This window comes from Mobula birostris, chromosome 6, assembly GCF_030028105.1.
Source record: "Mobula birostris isolate sMobBir1 chromosome 6, sMobBir1.hap1, whole genome shotgun sequence".
Lineage (NCBI taxonomy): Eukaryota > Metazoa > Chordata > Chondrichthyes > Myliobatiformes > Myliobatidae > Mobula > Mobula birostris.
In genome coordinates this window covers 170,708,021-170,730,173 of record NC_092375.1, presented here as the reverse complement: position 1 = coordinate 170,730,173, position 22,153 = coordinate 170,708,021, and the positions used below count along the sequence as shown (strand labels likewise).

General features: G+C 38.5%; 1 protein-coding gene across 2 annotated transcripts in view; it reads left to right on the top strand.

Annotated features, from left to right (window-relative positions):
• Nucleotides 1-22,153, top strand: part of LOC140199578 (cytoplasmic dynein 1 intermediate chain 2-like) — a 95,803-nt gene that overhangs the window by 20,915 nt on the left and 52,735 nt on the right. For both annotated transcript variants that reach the window (XM_072261882.1, XM_072261881.1), the window contains exons 3-4: nt 8,349-8,460; nt 18,963-19,050. In XM_072261882.1, coding sequence (XP_072117983.1) covers nt 8,349-8,460; nt 18,963-19,050 — 200 coding nt within the window. The remainder of the gene's footprint in view (nt 1-8,348; nt 8,461-18,962; nt 19,051-22,153) is intronic.

Here is a 22,153-nt window from a genome sequence, read left to right as displayed (position 1 = left end):
CTTGAAACTGCTCACCTTTTCCAGTTCGGATCCCTCGATGAGGGCTGGTATGTGTTCCCTCAACATCCTCTTCCTGAAGTCTATAATCAATCCCTTGGTCTTACTGATGTTGAGTGCAAGATTGTGGTTGTAACAAGACTCAACCATCTTGCTCCTGTATGCCTCCTTGTCACCATCTGAAATTCTGCCAACAGTAGTTGTGTCACCGGCATATTTATGGATAGCGTTTGAGCTGTGCCTAGTCACACAGACATTAGTGTAGAGAGAGTACAGCTGTTGCCTAAGCACGCATTCTTGATGGGCACCAGTGTTGTCAGTGATGTTGGATCTCTGTTTATTTTGTTAACCTTGGGGTTCTTCCGGGAGTCACGAATGACGAGCAGTCTTAATTCCAAAATTTCACTTTATTTTAGAGTACAAACAAACATACAGATACTAACCAAACTAAATAAACAGCTGAGAAACAATGCTAAGACGTAGAATGAATGCAAAGACAAAAGATAGAAAAGAAGATGCCTCCTCTAAAAAATCCATCACTTTTATTAATAAGATAAGGAAAATTCCTTAGATAGAGAATAAACTAGTTCATAGGCTACATAATTAAAACAATTACATCTCATGAGTTATCTGCTAATACTTAGCCAATGAAAAAATGAAAGAAAATAAAATATTAGTTTAACTGCTATACTGTTTTCTGCCAATAGTGGGGATGAATCACCACATAGTCTGAAAATTATATGTGTTTATTGAAATGTACAAATCTAATAAAAAGTATTATTTAAAAAAATAGTGGTGTCCAACATTGAAGAGGATATTATATTTCTGATCTGCACTGACTGTAGTCTCCCATTGTGGAATTCAAGAATCCACTTGCAGAGGAAGGTACGGAGGCGCAGGTTTTGGAGCTTGATTAGAACTGAGAGTATGGTTGTGTTGAACGCTGAACTGTAATCAATGATTACTGCAATTATGCAGGGGAGCCAAGGTCAAGTGTTGAGCTAGTGAGATTGCATCTGCTGTAGACCTATTAGGGCGATAGGCAAATTGCAGTGGGTCCAGGTCCTTCCTTAGGCAGCATTTGATTCTGGTCATGATGAAAACTTGAATTGGTTAGACATAGAGGACTGTGGACCAAATGCTGGGCGCTGGGTTTAATACAAAAAGATGGTCACTGGTACAGGTTGATGAGTTGGACTGAGTGGCCTGTTTCCATGACGTACATTTTTATTATATTATGTCACTCTATCTTGTGATCTGAACCTGTTATCGCTCAGGGTTTTAATGCTGAACACTGAGACCATCCTGGGAAGTGACATTAGCCTTCCAAAAAATACAAAATATTGGAAATACTCAACAGGTTAGGCAGCATCTGTGGAAAGAATAACATTTCAGTAGTGAAATCCTTCGTAGCAATAGAACAGAAAAAGAAACCATTGAGGGTAAACAAGTCAAAAGAGACAGAAATACCACCAAAGAGCTCAGAACCTGAACCTTGGAGAACTTCAAGGTTGGTATTCCTGGAAAGGAAATAATAGTGAATGAGAATCAAAAGAACTACAGATGGTAAGAATCTGAAGTAAGTATACAGAATGCTGGAGACGCTCAGTAAGTCAGACAGCATCTGCAGGAAGGGAAAAGGGTCTTGAAACATCAACTCTTTGTACCTCTTGAGTAGAAAACAACATGAAGTGATGCATTTTGGTAGGAAGGATGAAGAGTATAAAATATACTGAATGAATATTGAATAAAGTTCTAAAGAACGGCTGGAAGAAGAAATAACTAGGGGCATGAGTGCATAAATCATTCAACGTGGCAGGGCAGGTTGAGGAAACAGTTAATAAGCCAACTGCTTCCTCAACCTGCCTTTTCTGGGTATTAATAATAAAGGCATGGAGATTATGCTGAGCCTTTTTTAAGAAAAAAAGCTTGTTCAGTTTTAGTAGTCACATTACAGGAAGGGTTGTGAAGGCATTTCTGAAGGTCCAGAAAAGATTTACAAGAATGGCTCGTGAAATCAAGGATTGATTAGAAAAGCCGGGACTGTTTTCTTTGAAGTAGAGAAGCTGAAGGAAAGATTTGATATTTGTGTATAAAATGATGTAGGGCCTAGACACTGGTAGTGGAACGCTCATAAACATGAGAAAGTCTGCAGATGCTGGAAATCCAAATCAACACACACCAAGTGCTGGAGGAACTCAGCAGGTCAGGCAGTATCTATGGAAATGAATAAACAGTCAACGTTTCAGGCTGAGACCCTTCCACAGGATAATGATAGGCTCTTCTCTTTGGTAGAAATATCAAGGACTGGAGGTCATAGATATAAAAGGGAAGAAAGTGAAGAGTAACATGAGGAAACAGTGTTATTTGCATAGTGTTATTGGAATCTGCAGTGCATTGCCTGCAAATCTGGAGACTTACCCAATGCCCCCTTGAATTTCACAATGGAAACAATTTGAAAGGGACAGTGGTGGAACTAGAGACTTGTGCTGGTAGGGAGAGGTCATTGACATGGTGGTCTATTACAATTCTGTGATTTCTGTGTGAGAGCTGTTCATGACAAATGCATGATGTTGGCTGAGTTTTAAATCCATCACTGTCTGATCTGCCAGGCAAATTCCATTGTCCTGCTACATTCTTATGAGCATTACAGCTCAGTACAGGCCCTTTGGCCCATGATGTCCGATCTTTAAGCCATCTCTTAAGATCAGTCTAACCCTTTCCTCCTACATAGAGTAGCTCGTCATTTTTCTATCATCCATTTACCTGTCTAAGAGTGTCTTAAATGTGCCACTATCACCCCTGGCAGGGTGTTCCATGCACACACAACTCCCCAGGTAAAAAAAAGTTTCCCTCTGACATCCCCCTATGCTTTTCTCCAATTATCTTAAAATTATGCCCCATTGCATTAGCCTTTTCCGCTCTGGGAAAAAGTCTCTGGCTATCCACGTAATGTATGCCTCTTATCATCATGTACATCTCAATAAGGTCATTTCTCATCCCCCTTTGCTCCAAAGAGAAACGCCTTGGTGCATTCAAGCTCTAAGACATACTCTCTAGTCCAGGAGCATCATGGTAAATTAGCTCTGCAGTCTCTTTAAAGCAGGGTTCTCCAATTAGTTTTCCACAAGGGCCAAATTATGTTAAGCATGCCAAGCCAAGGACAAAACATCCAGGGTTTTTTTTTCATTGCGCCAGTAAGTTGTTTTATGGGCAGATGTTGTTGTTGCTGCTTTTACCATTATTATTAGTAGTAGTAGTAGTAATAATTTAGGCCTGGGATTTTCAAAGCCTGTGTTGTGGGTCACACAAGAAAAAAATTGCACTCTTGAAACAAAATAAGTCCAAAACCAACCATTTAATTATGACTCTATCTATCACAACTGTCAGCTGTCACATTGAGAACTCATCTGGGACTTACACACACACACACACACACACACACACACACACACACACACACACACACACACACACACACACACACACACACACACACACACACACAAACATGGTAGTCTTCACCACTTCTCTTCCACACAAAGAGTTTTGGTAGTACTGCCTTTTCCACTGTTTCTGTTCTCTCATTTAATCTGTTTGTTCTTTTTACTTAAAGCTGTGTAACATTTGAAGTATGAAGTGTAGCTATAAATGAAATTATCAGTATTATTGTTATTGTAATATTATTATACCACAATAAGATTGACAAATGAACAAAAATAAATTGATTCACTCACCAATCAGTGAGAGAAGTGACAGCGACGGGATGAGGCAATCCTTCTGATGTCGGGCCTGTATTCTGTTGTGGCAATCCTGAGGCACTGGCCAAGATGTGCATTGGAGAGTCTGTTTCTGTCCTGGTTCTTGATAGAGTTCATTGAAGAAAACGATGACTACGTGGAGGGGAACAGTGTGAGTAGGAGCATTGCAATAGCTCTCGTGTTTTTGAATTGAGCTTGGGGAACCACGTTGATCCAAAAGTCATTCACCCCAACGTCCTTGTGTTGTGCTTTGAGCAAATCAGATGTTCCCATTTCCAAGACCTCCACCTGAAGAATTGCCTGGAGGTTAGTAGGCCTGTCCTCATTAGGGGAGAGGAGGTGGAGAGGGTCAGTGGCTTTAAATTTGTTGGTATTATCATATCAGAGGATCTGTCTTGGGACCGGTACATAAATGCCATCTCAAGGAAGGCACCACAGTGACTCTACTTTCTTAGAAGTTTGCACAGAATTGGCATATCATCCAAAATATTGATAAACTTTTGTAGATACACAATGGATAATATCCTGACTAGTTGCATCATGGCCTGGTATGGAAACACTAATGCCCAGGAACAGAAAAGCTTATAAAAAATAGTGAATGCAGCCTAGTCCATTGCAGGCAAAGCCTTCTTTAGCACTGAACATATCTATAAGGAGCACTGTCACAGAAAAGCAGCTTCCATCATCCATAGCCCTGACCATCCAAGCCATGCTCTCTTCTTGCTGCTGCCATCATGCAGGAAGTACAGGAGCCTTAGGTCCCACAGCATCAGGTTCAAGAACAGTTTGACCATCAAGCTCCTGAACCAGTGTGGGTAACTTCAAAGTTCAAAATAAATTTTGTTATCAAAGTACACAGCTAGATAGATAGTTTATTGATCCCAAAGGAAATTAGTGGCACAGTAGCATTACAAGTGCATAGATATTAATATTAGAAGAGAAATAGAAAAAATAAGTTACCTCAAACGGACTAACAGGAGGGGGTGGGTTATCACTTCCCTGGTTATCATTATAGAGCCTAATGACCGAGGGTAAGAATGACCTCATATAGCGCTCTTTGGAACAGTGCAGCTGTCTTAGTCTATTACTAAAAGTGTCCCTCTGTTTAGCCAAGGTAGCATGCAGAGCGTGAGAAATATTGTTCAGAATTACCAGGATTTTCCGTGGGGGCCTTCGTTCTGCCACAGCCTCCGGTGTGTCCGGTGTAACTCCTATAACAGAGCTGGTCTTTCTAATCAGATTGTTGAGTCTGCTGGCATTACCTGTGTTGATTGCAATGCCCCAGCACACCACCACATAGAAGGTTGTACTGACGACAGCAGACTGGAAGAACGTGTGAAGGAGAGGCCTGCATACTCCAAAGGACCTCTGTTCTCCTCAGGAAGTAGAGGCAACTCTAGCCCTTCTAGTATACACAGCCTCTGTGTTGCTGCTTCACTCAAGTCTGTCATGTAGGTGCCCCAGCAATGAGGGCTGTATGGTATTGAAGGCACTTGAGAAATCAAAACACATGATCCTCACAGTCCTGCCCTGCTTATTCAAGTAGGAGTAGGCTGTTTCACAGGTAGATGACAGCATCATCGACTCCAGTGTGCTTCTGGTAGGCAAGCTACAGGGGATTGAGAGCTGATCTGACCAGGGGTTGGAGGTGAGCCAGGACTGGCCTCGCTAGGGTCTTCATGATGTGTGAGTTCATGACCTCTGGACAGTAGTCATTTTAAGACTTTCAGCTGGCCCTTCTTGGGTACTGGGACCATACATGATGTTTTCCACACAGACGGGACCCTTTTTCAGGCTGAGACTCCGCTTGAAAATGCGCTGAAGAACATACAACTACTCAGCACACTCCTTGAGGACCTTGGGGTTCACACCATTTGGTCCCAATCCTTTGCCATGTCTGAGTTTCCCCAGAGCCTTCCTCACCTGCACAGTAGTGAAAGTCAATCCATGATGACTGGAGAGTTGGTGGAATGTGGGGGCTGATGGAGGTGAATATTGAGATGATAGCAGTTGGAATGTGGAGGTGCGGATGGTAGGTGCCAGGCAAATAAGGGATGTTGACAGTGGTAGCCTATGTTGTTCATCCACGTGTAGAATTGAGGAGGGAGGAGAGGAGGCGTTGGTGCTGAGGGAGCTTTGGCTGCTCTCATATTCAGTGTCACCATATCCAACCCTTGAGATTCATTTTTTGTGGGCATACTCAATAAACTATAGAATAATAACCATAGCAGAATCAATGAAAGACCACACAACTAGGGCATTCAACAAGAGTGCAGAAGACAATAAACTGCAAATACAAAAAGAAGAAATTATAATAGTAAATAACTAAGTAATAAATATCAAGAACATGAGACGAAGAGTCCTTCAAAGTGAGTCCATTGATTGTGGGGACATTTCAGTGATGGGGCAAGTGAAGTTGAATGACATGATCCTCTTTGGTTCAATGGTTGAGGGGTAATAACTTTTCCTGACCCTGGTGGTGTGCGTTCTAAGTCTCCTGTACCACCATCCTTTTAGTCATGCACTTCAACTGTGAATTGATTCTATAACTCACTTTCAAGGGCTGTACAACCCATGTGGTCAGTTTGGTTTGTTTATTTATTACACATTTCGGTTCTTTTTTTTCCACATTGGTTAGTTGTCAGTCTTTGTACATAGTGTTTTGTTGTTTTACTGTGAATGCCTACAAGAATATGAATCTCAGGTAATATATGGTGACACATACATACTTTGAAAATAAATTTACAATACTTTGAACTTTTATTACATTTGTACAGTCTTATGAGTCACATAATAAAGATTTTGTTGAGAATTGTTCTGAGTCGAATTAAAAACAAGTTAAGACCAGAAACTTCTAAACTGCAATGTGGGTTTATTGAGGATAGAGGAACTATGAACGCAATTTTCATACTACGAATGCTTTCTGAAAGGGCAATTGAATATCAAAGTGATGTCTTTTTATGTTATTGATTTCACTAAAGCATACGACAAAGAGCAACATGAAAAATTATTTCAAATACTCACTAAACTGAACATTGATGGAACGGACCAACAACTGCTTCAAAATTTATCTTGGAATCAAATGGCGGCGGTAAAAATTGATGATTATATAAACAGTTGGGCTAAAATTCAAAGAGGAGTTAGACAGGGATCTGTTGCCTCACCGGAATTATTTAATATCTATAGTGAAATGATTCTCAGAAAAATAGAAGACTCAGATGGGATAAAAATTGGAGATGTTAAGACCATAAGAGAAAGGAGCAGAAGAAGCAGGTGAGGGCAATGTAAACCTTAGTAATATAATTTTATGAAGTTCTTCTGACTTGGGTACTATTCTTCTATAAGATGATCTGTTCATGTCTGTACTCTAATTAAGAAAAGTAGTGGGATGTACGAAGTGGGTGATGTCCAGGGAATTGTAGAGGAGTCAGTTTAACATCTGTGAGGGAATTTACAACTCTAGAATCTACAGTTAAGGTGGAATGACATGAATTGTTTTCAGCTGGACTGAGAGCCAGGGTAAATTTGTGATGGTATGTTAAGACAGAATTTTCTTGAGGTGAGATAGCAAAATGCCAATTAAAGAACTTTCAGAAAGCTATAATGAAGTTTCTTATGCAGGACTGTTTGCTTAAGTTGAATCTCATTGAGCTGAGGTTGAATTATTGACTTATGTAGGGAAGGGAATAGGAATATTTGGGCAGAGGCACACTTAAATTGTCAGGATGCATTATGTTGTGCTTCAAGTATCTGTACTGTGTTTAAAAAAACACTTTTAAACCTACTGATGAAATGAAGTGGCATTGGTATAACAGTCAAGCAAAAAGACAAAAACAGGCAAATGGAAAGTTTTAGACCTAAACATGAATGAACAATGCACTTTTAAAATGATGAAAAGCTGAAGCTAATGAAGGTTGAAAGAAATTTGGGGATTTGAGTAACTATTATTAAAATAATAGTTACTGAAAATAGTTTTAAAAACTACAGGAAGCTAGCCTTTCTTTCTAAAAACTGACTATGAAGAGGTTATAAACAAAGCCAGCCAGACTGCTGTTTGACAGATCTATGTCCAACATTTGAATATTGGCTTCTGAGGGAGTTAGTGCAGATTTACCAATATAACACTGAGGCTCAAAGAATAAATTACAAAGAGAGGTTAAAGAAACTTGGGTCGTATTTCCTGAAATTTGATTTGATTGAAGCTGTTAAGATGAAAATTAGAATTGATAAAATAGATAAGCTATTTCCATTTATTGGCAAGTCTTGGAATTGGGGTGGATTGGAGCCAAGCTTCTCAGGGGTGGTTAGTCTGGTAGATATTTGGAACTCTCTTCCACAAATAACAAAGAAGATTAATCTGTTGTTGATTTCGTAGTTAAATTGTGAGCAACTACCATCCAAGAATGTATGGAGTCAACCGAATTATATTCGATCCTTCTTTAAGAAAGACACAAAAAAAATTAGTTAAAAGCAGTAATATTGATAACATGACTTCTAATACAGAATACAGTAATTATAGAACAAAAATAATGTAATCATGTAATCTTATTTTGTGTTTGTTTTTTTTTCTAATGTTATATTTTGTTTTAGGCTGATCAGAAGAAGGAATTGCCACAGAATGAAGAAACTGATATTGAGAAGAAACGAAGGGAAGCTGAAGCCTTGCTTCAGAGCATGGGCATTACATCTGAACCCTCTGTTGGTATGTATGTGGATTTATTTTGCAAGGTATGTTTCTGTTAAAAGTATAATTTCTGAGTCACTGCAGTTTTGTTTTATTTCATTGAGGCTATACTGAGAGACATGCTGTTTGCTGATGATGCAGCAGTTGCAACCCATTCTGCACAACACCTCCAGAGTTTGGTGGATTGCTTCTACCAGGCCTACAAGGAATTTGGTTGAACTGTCAGCCTGAAACACACAAATGTTTTGGGACAAGATGTGGAGGCACCACCAGTTGTTACCATTGATAACTACAAACTGGATGTTTTTCATCCGTTCACATATCTGGGGTCCATCACCAGTGAAACCTTTCCTTGAGCACAGAAGTCGACAAGCACATCAGGAAGGCTGCACCAGCTCTTCCCTGCCTCACCACACAAGCTCTCAGTCAAAACAAAAATGGCGGTGTACAATGCTTGTGTCATCAGCACACTGTTGTACAGCAGCAAGACCTGGACAACATGTGCTAAGCAGGAGAAAAGGCTCAACACTTCCCATTTAAGTGATTTTGTTGCATCTTGGGTATCTTCTGAAAAACCAGAGTACCCAGTGCTGAGGTTCTCTTTCGTGCCGATCTCCCTAGTGTGTACACCCTGCTCCAGCAGCGTAGCCATGTCGGGCCTTGTCTGCCACCTGCGGAATAGCCTCGTACCAAAATACATCCTCTACAGTGAGTTGGCTTCAGGCAAGAGAACCACTGGCTGCCTGCAACTGCACTACAAGGATGTCTGCAAGCAGGACATGAAACTGCAGGACATAAACATTGAGTTCTGGAAGGAACTTGCAGCCGACTGCACCAGGTGTAGAAGCACCCTGAAACAACACCTTAAGTCAGGCAAGGAAAAATTCCTGAAAGCAACAGAAGACAAATGGACCCACAGAAGGAAACGCTGCATCTTGCAACAGAGACTGCCACTCTCATATTGGTCTCATCAGCCACACCGACAACATAACTGCACCAACAAAATAGATAGCTGGATGCAACATCCATGGTTGATCTCGACCAACTGAGGGCCACATTGAGGCCAATTCAAAATGCAAGTTGAATTTGGATTGTAATGGGGAGGAAACTGTTATTTAAGATACACCAAGAGTATAGCAAGATTTGTTGCAATTCACTGATTCTACACTTAGGATATGCTTCTTTGCCTTGAATTGTTGAAAGAATAACAGAACAGAAGTTATGTTTTAGATCAGCACAGTGTTCCAAAGATGAATTTTCTCTGTCAGGTTTCTTTGATGTAACTAGCTAACCATGTGAAGTGTTTATTGAAGTGAACATTTTTCTTTTTCCTTATTTTCCCTTTTTATTTTATTCCTTTCTTAAAATTTGCAAATTTTTCAGGCTTTAAAATTTCAAAACCATTTATTTTCTAATAATTCTGGGGTATCAGTAGAGGGCAGTAAAGCATCATTATGTTTATCTGTTCTCAGTATAGAATTAGTTGTTGGGAAATAAGCGCTTTTGTGAAGTCCAGCTGGAGAACTTGTTGTAGCAACAATAGAAAACATTATCTTGTCATATTTCATTTAACTTTATCATGTAGCAATTTATTGTGAGTTAAACCACAAACTCAGCAATTGTTTGAATTGATTGTGTTAATTGGGTTTGATAGTGATATAGATTTATTTTTGTATTGGTTGCTACAAAGGCATGAAGTGATACACGCTTGTTGCTCATGGTGAGTCAGATTTCATGCTATTTTTAAAGAAAGGTTGTGAACAGTTTGACAGCAAAATATTATGTTTACAATATAGATTTCCAGTGGTCTTAAGGAAGTAGTAATATGTGTTTAAGTGGATCCCTTGTACTGTTTCATCTTTGGCAGATAGTGCACACCTTTTTCAGATTAGTTCTACTTCCATCACCTGCAGTCTGTTGTTGCCTCCATCAATCACCTTCCAGCATCTGTCACTATTTCTACTCTTCTCTCTTCCATCTACTTATCACCCCTCCTCGCCTGGATCTTGCTCACCCCCTTCCCCTCATTTATTTATACTGGCTATTTCCGCTCTATCTTTCAGTTCAATTGAAGAGTGCTCCTGAAACGTTGCTGTTCATTTAACCATCCACCCCCCCCACCCCTGATCTGAGTTACTGAGTTCCTTCAGCAGTTTGTTTTTTTTTTTTGCTCTTTTTCCACTTGCTTTTCAATTTCAGAAGAGTGATTGGACTCTTGATCATGGATAAGAAGGAAATCAGATTCAAACTGCAAAATTTGCAGGCTGTAGCCAACTGTGGTTTTCTTCTTGTTCTTATGTCACAACTTCCTTTAATACAATAATCCATTCATTCATTTCTTAGCAGTCTCTTTTCTTTATATTGATACCTTTATCAAATATTATTTTAATTTTTGAATCTTGCCCATATTGTCTACACTCCACTGTGTTTCTGTATCAACTCACCTTTCCAGTTATACTCTTCTGCTTCTCAATTACCCTTATTGGCAATTCTGTCCTAAAAATTGCCCCCAACCTCTTTCTCAACTTTTCCATCACTTGTTAACTCTCCATTCACTTATTATTCCATTCATTAGACTTCTCACTTAACTCACTGTTCTTTTCTCTGCTTCGCCCATGCTTTTAACAGGATATGTTATTGCTTGAACAAAGCCATCTCATCTGTGTCCTCTACATGTACAGTTCCCTGTTGTCATCCTCTGTGTTCTTTGCTCCTCACACTTGCATTCCTTATTATTTTTAAACTTGCCCCAGCACACTCCATATTCTCTGCAGCATACTTTACTCTGGTCATTCCAATTGATAACATGCTGCACCTTCATTGAAAAGTAATGTGTAGGTGAGATTAGTCAGTATGTTAGTCTTCATAACAAGAGTATTTGAGTGCAATAGTAAATACTTCTTTGTCCAATTATTTAGGTCACTAGTAATACCCAGAATTTGTTCAAGATTGGTCTTAAGGAGGAAGGGAGTATAACGAAAATTCAGTCGATTAATTCCTGGTAAGAGGAGAGATTAAACAGACTAAGTATATACTCTAGAAAAATGTCAATTATATTTGCAAGATTCTTATGGAATGATGACATTTTAGAAACATAGAAAGCCTACAGTGCAATACAGGCCCTTCAGCCCACAGTGCTGTGCTGAACATGTACTTACTTTAGAAATTACTTAGGGTTACCCATAGCCCTCCATTTTAGATAGAGGTATATTTTTTCCTTCCTTTAATATGCCTAGAATTTGGAGTTCATAACCTTAAGACAAGAGATCAGTCATTCACGATTGAGTTGTAAAGAAATTTCTTCACCAGAGGGTAGTGAGTCTTTGGTTTTCTCGATCCTGGAAGGCTTTGGAGGTTCAGTCACCAAATAAATTCAAGACAGTGATTTGATCATTTTTTTTACATATTAAGGGGTTATGGGGTTAACCATATTACAGTTCAGTAGTTGTGCAAACATGAGGGGCTGGACGACTTGCATTTGCTTCCATTTCTTATTTTCATATGACCTTGTGTTCTTTCTCAGCATGAGAGATTTTATGACTCCTATCAAAATACCCTTTCTCCTTGTCAAGCTCTGCTACAGTGCCATGAACAAAGCTAACTAACCAGGAGTAAGCTGGAAATCATTAAATGGTGCACATATTGCTAGAGTGGCATATAGCAGTTTAACAGGTTGCTTGTTCCTTGCTTTATCTTTGGGAAGATTTGAAGGAAATTAGCAGACACTTTTGAGGAAGTTAAACACAGTGACCTTAAGACTTAAAAGAAAGTAAAATTAGCAGGTCAAGGGAGCTAAAATGGAGCAGGAGCAGCACAATATGAGACGATTGATTGATGATAGTGGAACAAAAAGCTACTTTTATGAAGTAACTTTAATGTAAGAAAATGTCCTAGGGTATTTTACAAAATTGACACCGAGCCAGAGAAACATATTAGAGTGGATGGTCAAAATTATAATCAGAGACAAGGAGGTTAAAAGAAGGAAAAATTTGTAAAGGCACAGTGAGGTTACAAGAGGGAATTTTAGTGCATGGTGTCTATACTGCTGAAAGCACGATTGTGAGCTGAAGGGAATATTGAGGTTGCAGGACTGAAGGCAGGGGAAAAGTAAGCTGAGGCCTTGAGAAGGTTTGAATGAGTGAATGAAAATTAAAAATGTAAGATGTTGGTGAACTTGGAGCTAGTTTGGGCCAGTGGGCATGAATGTATTTATGAGATGGAAACAGTGCAGGTTAGAAGTGTGGACAGTAAAATTTTTATCTGAAACTTAGAGATTGGAAGATGGAAGTATAAATAGGAGAGCATTGGCATAACTGATACTGGAGATCACAAAATCATGGACAGGTTTCAGCAGTGGTTATGTACTCCTAATAGCAAAACTATATGGTTATAAGCTCTGCTGATGGTCATAGAGGACTTTGAAATTGCAAGTAGTTTTAAGAGAGTGACATAGAAAGAGAACAGAATATGCAAGTGAAGAGTGTGTGAGATTTAGGCTGAAGTATGTGTTTTAGCTCACCTTTCATTTAATTGGAGGAACGTGTGGTTTTATCCAAAAGTGAATGTGAAATAAATGTGTTAATAGCTCACGGTGGAAGGATTAAGAGCTGGTAATGAGATAGATCATGATACCTTCTTGTTAACATCTGTATTCTTATTATATGTGTATCTATGAGGTTGTTGAACAGCAGTGTGCAGATAAAAGGAGAAAGGTCAGTTTAAGGGTAACCAAAGATGATAATACATTCAAAAACTTTGAAAAGGAAAGGGAGGTAGGAGATGGAATGATGGGTGGAGCAGATAAAGGAGTCACGAGTATGTCTTTTGACAAATAAGTGAAAAAAAATGCCATTGAAGAGGTTTAAGATGGCGCTGGGTGAAACAGAGAAGTACCTTACTGGCAGCAAATAAAACTGCTAACTACTCTATTAATTACACTTTTCTGGACGAAGATCACTGCAATCAATAGCCTGTAACTTCCCTTTTGGAGTTGAGCTTTTGAACTGCCTGTACCACCTGACATTTTTGTGGTGTGAAGTGAAATCTTGAAGGTACAGGAAGGTTGCAGCATGTTGTGTACAGGCTTAACTTAGGCGACAGGGCCAGTGCCCAAGAGTGAGGAACAAGCTACTGTTTGGCCTTTGCCGGAGCAGACTGGGAGCCAATTTGAAGTGGTGGATCTGAATTGAGGCAGCGGGTCCCAGTCATGAGTGTGTGGAACGAGCTGACTTTTGGCCGAAATAACACAGGTCAGATTGAAAAGGTTAGGTTGTTGGTGCCAGAGGTGAGGGAGGGACCAACGTTAAGCTCACTGCTTGGTGACATTTATTCCCTGTACTGAACTGAGGCTGTAGGCTGCAACTAATAGGCTCCTGGACTGGCTGCAGTGATGACTAGCTTCGTGGCTGTGAATTCACTTATGCTAACTTTAGTTCTGAATGTTATTTGCTTACTTTTTATTGTTTGCACAATTTGTTTTTTTTTGCACACTAGGTGTTTGACAGTCCTTTTGGGTTCCTTTGTTTTGTGGCTGCCTGCAAGGAGATGAATCTCAAAGTTGTATATAGTATACATACTTTGATAATAAATGTACTTTGAACTTTGAATTAGCTGGAGAATGATATTGTTAATATGGTTAGTAAGATTGCAGCTAACATCAAAATTGGTAGTGTACTGGAAAGTGAAGAAGTTTATCTAAGATTACAGCAAGATCTTGATGAACTGGGGCAGTGCTAAGTAATAACAGTTGGAATTTAACTTTGGACAAGTTCGAGGGTTTGCATTTTGGTAAGTTAAACCGGACAGGATGTATGCAGCAGATGTTGTAGAACAGAAAGACTTAGGGTACAGGTACATAGTTCCCTGAAAGTGGTGATGCAGGATGGTGAAGGCATTTGGCACACTGCCTTCAGTGGTCACTTCAGCAGAAAGGGCACTGAGCACAGGAATTTGGCATATCATGTTATAATTATTTAAGTCACTGGTGATTCCACACTTGGAGGATTGCGCATGGTTCTGGACAGCCAGATAATGGAATGGTGTTGTTAGGCAAGGAAAGGGTGCAGAAAAGATTAATGAGGATGATATTATGACTGGTTGCTTGAATTATAAAAATGAGGCTCCTTACCTGGGGTATATGAGTCTGAGGGGTGATCTTATAGAGGCATATAAAAATCATGAGGAGAATAGATGTGGTAGGCAATCACAGTCCTTTTCCCAGCGTAGTTTCCTTTTTTGACTCGGGCTGTTGGCTTATATAGAATTGCTTCTCTCCTTTGGTGAACTTTCTCCTCCTTCAGCCTGCCACCATCACTTTTTTGTCAAAAGACATACTCTTGATTCCTTTATCTTACAAGCTATTGATTGCAGTGATCTTTGTCCAGAAAAGTGTAATTAATAGAGTAGTTAGCAGTTTTATTTGCTGCCAGTAAGGTACTGCTCTTTCAGCAGCGCCATCTTAAACCTCTTCATTGGCATTATTTTTCACTTATTTGTCAAAAGACATACTCATGACTCCTTTATCTGCTCCACCCATCATTCCATCTCCTACCTCCCTTTCCTCTTTTTTTGAATGTAGTATCATCTTTGGTTACCCTTAAACTGACCTTTCTCTTCTTATCTGCACACTGCTGTTCAACAACTTCATAGGTACATATGTAATAAGATCACAGATGTTAACAAAAAGGTATCATGATCCATCTCATTATCAGCCCTTAATCCTTCTACCGTGAGTTATTAACACATTTATTTCATATTCACTTTTTGATAAACGGGCACAATCTTGTCAGTGTCCAAGAAAAGCGAGGTGAGTTGCCTCAACGACTGTTGCCAGTGGCACTCACGTCTACTGTGACGAAGTGCTTTGTCATGTGGACCAACTGCAATTTGCCTATTGCCACAATAGGTCTGGAGCGGGTGCAATCTCACTGTCCTCCATTTGGCCTTGGTTCACCTGGACAACAGTAATACCTACGTCAGACAGCTGTTTATTGACTACAGCTCAGCATTCAACACCTTCATATCCTCAGTTCTAATCAACAAGCTCCAAAACTTGGGCCTGTATCTCCTTCTGCAACTGGATCCTTGACTTCCTCACTAGGAGATCAGTCTGTGCAGATCAGAAATAATATCTCCTCCTTACTGACAAGCAACACTGGCACACCTCAGCAATGTGTGCTTAGTCCACTGCTCTACTCTACACCCATGTTTGTGTAGCTAGGCACTGCTCAAATGCCATCTATAAATTTGTTGAGGACACACTATTTTTAGCAGAATTTCATTTGGTGATGAGGAGGCATACAGGAGCAAGCTAAATAGTTGTAAGCTCAGCCAGCTCCATCATGGGCACTAGCCTCCCCAGTATGGAGTGTACCTTCAAAACGCTATGCCTCAAAAAGATTAGTTTTTTTAAGGACCGTTACAAAATTGATATCTATTTGACCATGTGGAAACCTGCCGTTACACCCTATTAAGTAAACACAAGACAAATCCAATTTAGCCAACAACTGCCCAATCAGGTATCTATATCAGGAAAATGATGGAAAATGTCCATATAAATGTCCAAGTGCACAGTCTTGGTTAGCCTAATCACCATTTCTGAATTTGGGATTTATCTCCAGAATCTGAATTCCAAGGAGGGACAGTGATTGCCCTTGACATCAAAGTAGCATTTTACTGAGTATAGCTCAGTGAACCATGAAACCATTAGACACGGAAGCAAATTTAAGTCATTGGGACCATTGAGTCTGCACTGTCATTCAATCATGACTTTTTTTTTATCCTCATTCTTCAGCCTTCTCACTGTAACCCTTAACCCCCTTACCAATCAGGAACTCATCAATATCTGTCTTAAAAGCACTCAGTGCTACCTGGCCTCCAAAGCCCTCTGTACCTATGAATTCCACAGATTCACCATTCTCTAACTGAAGAAATTCAGCCTCATTTGAGTTTAAAAAGGACGTCCCTTTATTATGAGGCTGTGCCTTTGGATCTGTGACAACTGTACTATTGGAAACATCCTCCCAGCATCTATTCTATCCAGACCTTTCAATATATAGTAGATTTCAATGAAATCTTTCTGAACTCAATCCTGTATAAGCCAAAGCCACCTATTGCTCCTTGTGCGTTAAGCCCTGGTAAAACTAAAGTAAATGTATGTCAAAGGGAAATCACTCCAACAGTTGGAATTGAATCTTGCACAGAAGGAAGATGGATGTTTAAAAAAGAACAGAAAGTGCTAGAAACACTCATTAGGTCAGGCAACATCCGTGAGAGGATGGGAGAGCGAGCGAAAGGATTCAAATTGCTAAGAGTGTTGTGGCTCATGTGGAAGTCAGTTATTTCAGCCCTAGGACATTTAGTGCAGTGTTTGAATTTGAATTATTTCTTGTTGCTTCATTAATAACCTTCGTCATAACATTTGAATTGGAATGTCCACTAATGATTGCAGAATGTTCAGTTCTATTACCATCTCCTCAGCAAATGAAGTATTCCACACCTGCATGCAACAAGGTGTAGATGACATTCAGGCACAGGCTGATAAGTGGCAATTAACATTTGGTAAGCAGAAGTGACCGTTTCCAATTGAATTGTGTTTAGCCACTTTCCCACCTTTGACATTTCATGGCATTATCACTGATGAAACCGTCACTATTAACATGCTGGGTGTCATCTTGGCTAAAAATTCAACTAGATCAATCACAGAAACACTGTCACCAAAGATGCAGGTTGAAGACTATGCCAGTAACTCACCTGCTAATACTCTGGTGTCATTTCACCATTTACAAAGGATATCAGAACTGTTTTGGAATAGTTTAAACTTGTTGGGATGAGTGTAGATTCAGCAATACTCAGTGATAAACTTGATATTGTTTAGGATAAAGCAGCCTGTTTTGCACCCCTCCACCATCCTAAATATTTATTCCCATTGCTGGCATACCTTGCCTGTAATACATAACATCATTTCAGCTTCACTTTCCAAGTCCACAATTTCTATTACCAAGAAAGAATACCACTACCTGCAGGTTCCCTTCTAAATTACACATCCTACTAACTTGCAAGTACAGTATATCATGATTTTTTTAATATACTACTGTGCTGAAATTCTGCAATGCCTATAGGAATACCTTCAGCAGAAAAAACTGTTCAAGAAGATGGCTCACCACCAATTTGCCAAGTTCAAATAAGAATAGGTAACAAATTTGCCATCTGCCTTACCATTTGCATCCATGACACACAAGTTAAATGACTAAACAAAAAAAAAAGATCCCCATAACTTCCTTTACTGTTGGACTTGCTTCTCTTTTCATCCAGTTTGCCATGAGCAAAGACATGAGACCTAATTATATCAGAGTCATAGTAAAGTAATTTGTCTGGAGTGTATCAGTTTTTAGCTGGAAGTTCTGTGGAGAATTATCAGCTAACAGCCAGGGATACGTCAGCTTGTCTGTAATCTGCGCATGTGTCGTGGAAGTTGGGTGAATTGGAAATCAGACCATATTTCATCTGGTTTCCCATTCTGCTGGTAGACACACAAGTTCCTCACCTGAGGGACAGATGCATTTAGTTTTTTATTTTATAGTGTTTTAATGTATTTCAAAATAAATTTATTTTTAATATCTTTCTTATAAAACATTTCAATCTATAACAAGTGTTTTGAGTGTGACACACAATTCAAGCACATGAGTTCATTGGTGTAACCCTACCTAAAATATTCATTTGGCAAGAAAATATAATGAAAAAGTTAAATTCTTGTATGATCTGGAAGCCTACTAATTGCATGTAATTTGTATATAATATTTGTATATGTCATCACTTTCTATATGAATATGTTATTCATGATGATGAAGATAAGATTTTCTGTGAGTTGTTCTATTTTACACATTTTACATTTATTCACCAATCTGTAAGCAAAACCTTTTGTCACCTTTGTAATACCTGTTTTTGAATTCACCTGATTGGCAAAAGCATGTTAACAGAACAAGCTAAACTTTATCCCTTTTCTCTGACCTGCATTTGGTTTTTAAAAGGAAATATTGCATACTTCATAAAGATATTCATATGTAATGCACAATATTTAATTCCATGAATTGGCAAATTAATACGATATCTAGTCTGAACACTTTTTTCTTATAAAGTAAAATGTTTAAGAATATGGTAGTAATAGTTTTTAATCTGTGCACAGCTGTATGTCAGCAAAAGGGATACTGCTTTTATTAGGCCTTTCAAATGACCAGTGGCAATACACCTTTCCTATATTCAATAAAAGCATGACTAAAGTACAGAATTCAGGTTGCTCATCCACCAACTGAATGCTTACATTGTACTGTGCATGGAAGTTCAGCATGGAATTTAACTATGGCTTTTCCTTTCTCTCTTTTAAATTTCATTTCATTCATGTATTTTTCTTTAATGCCATCACTTTTTTGTTCAATACTTCATGTAAATTAATTTTGAAACATCATTACCAGTGCATCCACTACGGGTAGTAACAGCGGATACCTGTCTGTTTCACTATTTAGTCCCTCCTACGTCTCCTCCCTCAAAATCGGTGAGTACACCAAGTGAGGCTGGAAGCCAGGATTCTGCTGATTGCACTCTTGGACCAAGGTATGTCAGCATACTGTATACTTACCATTTGTATTCTTAAGTACTAGTAAAATGCCTGATTCATACTGTTTGCATTTTCCATTATTGTTCCATTCTCCTGATGTGAATGCTGCTGTTTGATATACAGCAAGCCTCCTGAAATTTGTATGTTCCCATAGTTTTACTCCAAGTGCAATTCTCAGAGGTCTCTTGTGATTTATAAGTGATTATGAATGCCTTTCTTCACACTGCTGCTAGATGATACGGAATGTGAGTCTGATGGTAACTTTCTTGTTTACATTTATTTTCCTTTTTGTTTGAGAGGTACCCTTCTGCAGTACTAGGAAGGTTGGAACTTAAAGCAACTAAGTTTGCGAATAATCCTTCATATTTATTTTAATTTAGGGTCCTTTGGTAACATATTTCCCATTAATATGTTTGCATTTTCGATAGCTATTCTTCACATATAAATGCAGGGGACCAAAATAAGATAATTTGTTGTTCTGTTATATGCATATTTTTTTTTGACTTCTTCCTTTCTTCTGATGGTTAGAAATGAAATCATGGGTAATTAGTGAACTAGATTTACCTCCTTTCATGTTAAATTAAAGCAGAAATAAACATTGAGATCAATTTTGGTTTGTAAAATCACATCATTGCTTTCAACTTGTGACATAACTATGATGGGGCTGTTACACTGAGGGTATAATCCAGATAGATGTCATGTCAACTGGTGCATTAGATATTTGGAACAGGGAATAGTAGATTTGTATTATCATAGCTTAGCACGATAATGAATGCTCCCTCTATCAGACTAGAGTCTAATTACTCCAGTAAGGTGACCATATTGTACAGATAGTGTCTATTCTATCAACATTTCCTGCAGTAGAAAATACAACAGACAGTTCAAGAAATATGAATTGGTGGATCCTAGAGGCAAAATGTTCACCTCTCTGAAAAACTTGATCCTTCTGCCTTTCATCAAGATTTTAAAAAGAGGCATGTATGTATTTAGTGTCACCATTTTTCATGATCTCTCAAGTCAACTAAGAGGTGCAAATAAAGAAAAGCTAAAACTATTAGCAGGATGCCTTGCTGATTTTGTAAGCTGTGGTTCTCTTAACATTCAATGAGCACAAGATCCTACTTCTATTTATGATAAAAGGAGGATCATGTGTTATAGCTGAATGTTCTGCTTGAACCAGAACATTTTAGTTGAGAGGCTGGTAATTGAAATGCAATGACTTAGGGTGAAATGTCACTTTGTAAAGTGCGTGTATTTCTGTAAAGTGCTTTGCATTAAGTGCAATGTAATTTTCGGAAGTCAGAACACATCTAGCAATTTATTTCTTGTGATACAAAGACACAAGACAATTGATGACAAAGCAGCTTCAACCTGGATGGTTAGATCCTTTCTGCAATGCTACTATATTGCAGGGAACCTGCGCCAAGTCTAGTTCTTGAGAATCTTGATCAACTTTTCAATTATAGTGTTAGAAAGCCTATTACCATGCTGTTTTGAAACAGAGGAAGACTGAAATTGGTGGACCACCCAGTATTGACCTTGTTAGCAAATTCAGATGAGCAAACTGTCTCCCAGATTATTTGACTTTGCAAAGCTCTCATCACAAAATATTTGGGCCTTTTGTCTAAATTGGAAGGAACATCCCATGTATTAGTCAGGCAGCAGCCTGACATAGTTATCCTCACACAAATTAAGAAATGGAGAAAAGCAATATAATTGAGAATTATGTCTGCATGGCACATTGCCCTAGGAAAGCAGGATCTATCATCAAGGATCCCCATCTTCCAGGCCATGCTCCCTTCTCACTGCTGCCATCAGGAAGAAGTGCAGGAGCCTCAGGACCCACACCACCAGTTAAAGAATAGTTATTACCCAACATTCATCAGGTCTTCAACCAGAGTGGATAATGTCAAGCAATTCACTCGCCTCATCACTGAACTGCTCGTTCAACCTATGGCATCACTTTCAAAGACTCTACAACTCATTTTCGTGATATTTATTTATTACTGTTATTTTGTTTTGTTTCCTCATTGTGTATTTGCAGTTTGTTATCTTTTGCATTTTGGTTGTTGTCTGTCGTATTGGAGGCAGTCTTTCATTGATTCTATTGTGTTTCTTATATTTACTGTGAATGCCCATAAGAAAATGAATGTCAGGGTTGTATGTGGTAACATGTATGTACTTTGATAATAAATTTACTTTGGTCGTTGAACTTTGAATCTAATTTATCATGTAAAGGAAATGGCTTCATTTTAGATAACTTATTTTTTGGTCCATCAGATTTTGAAATGTACACTGAAGGTTTGTATTAAAACACTTTCTTCAGACCTGAATATTTACATTACAGTACTTAACAAGAAGTTTTTTTTATAAATACTGGATAATTTTGTAGTAAGTATTAAAATATAGTGAATAACATTGCTTCATTTAAAAATAAACATAATTGAACTTCATTGGCATAATATGAATTTGATGTAAGTGTTAAGACTTTTAAGTACTAATTTGTGTCAGAAGTTCTTAAATATTTTTGAAAGTAACATTTTGGTTGATACTCTACCATCCGTATAAGTTCTATACCACTGATGGAAATTCAGTAATCATTATAAATTTCTCAGTTTTTGGTCTGCCAAGAAAATTAAAGAAGACATAATCGTAAAGGCAAAATATTTAAATTTGCCAATCAGGACTAAAACTATTGGAAGAGTATTATTGACTTGCATCCTGGATGCATATCTTTTAATTATTTAGATAACTTTCATTGAAAAACCTAGATTCTACTGAGTACTTCAACATTTAGAAGGGAACCTTGGCAAGAGTGCAAAAGCAGAGACATTTCTGCTAATGCCTGGGGCTATAGTTAACCTATAATTACACCGGTGTCACGACTTGGCAACTGTTAACATATTTTCAAAAGCCAGTAGAGTCTCAGAGATGCTCTTTACCTGTGGGGTTACTTGTTAACCCAGTTCCTGTACAAATGTTACAATTTCCTGTATGCATTTTTAAAAATGGAAACAATCTGTTAATTCAGAAGAAGATAGAATGCATTTTTCGCTGGGACTGAGAAGTTAGTTTAGATATAGGTCCATTTTAAATGCA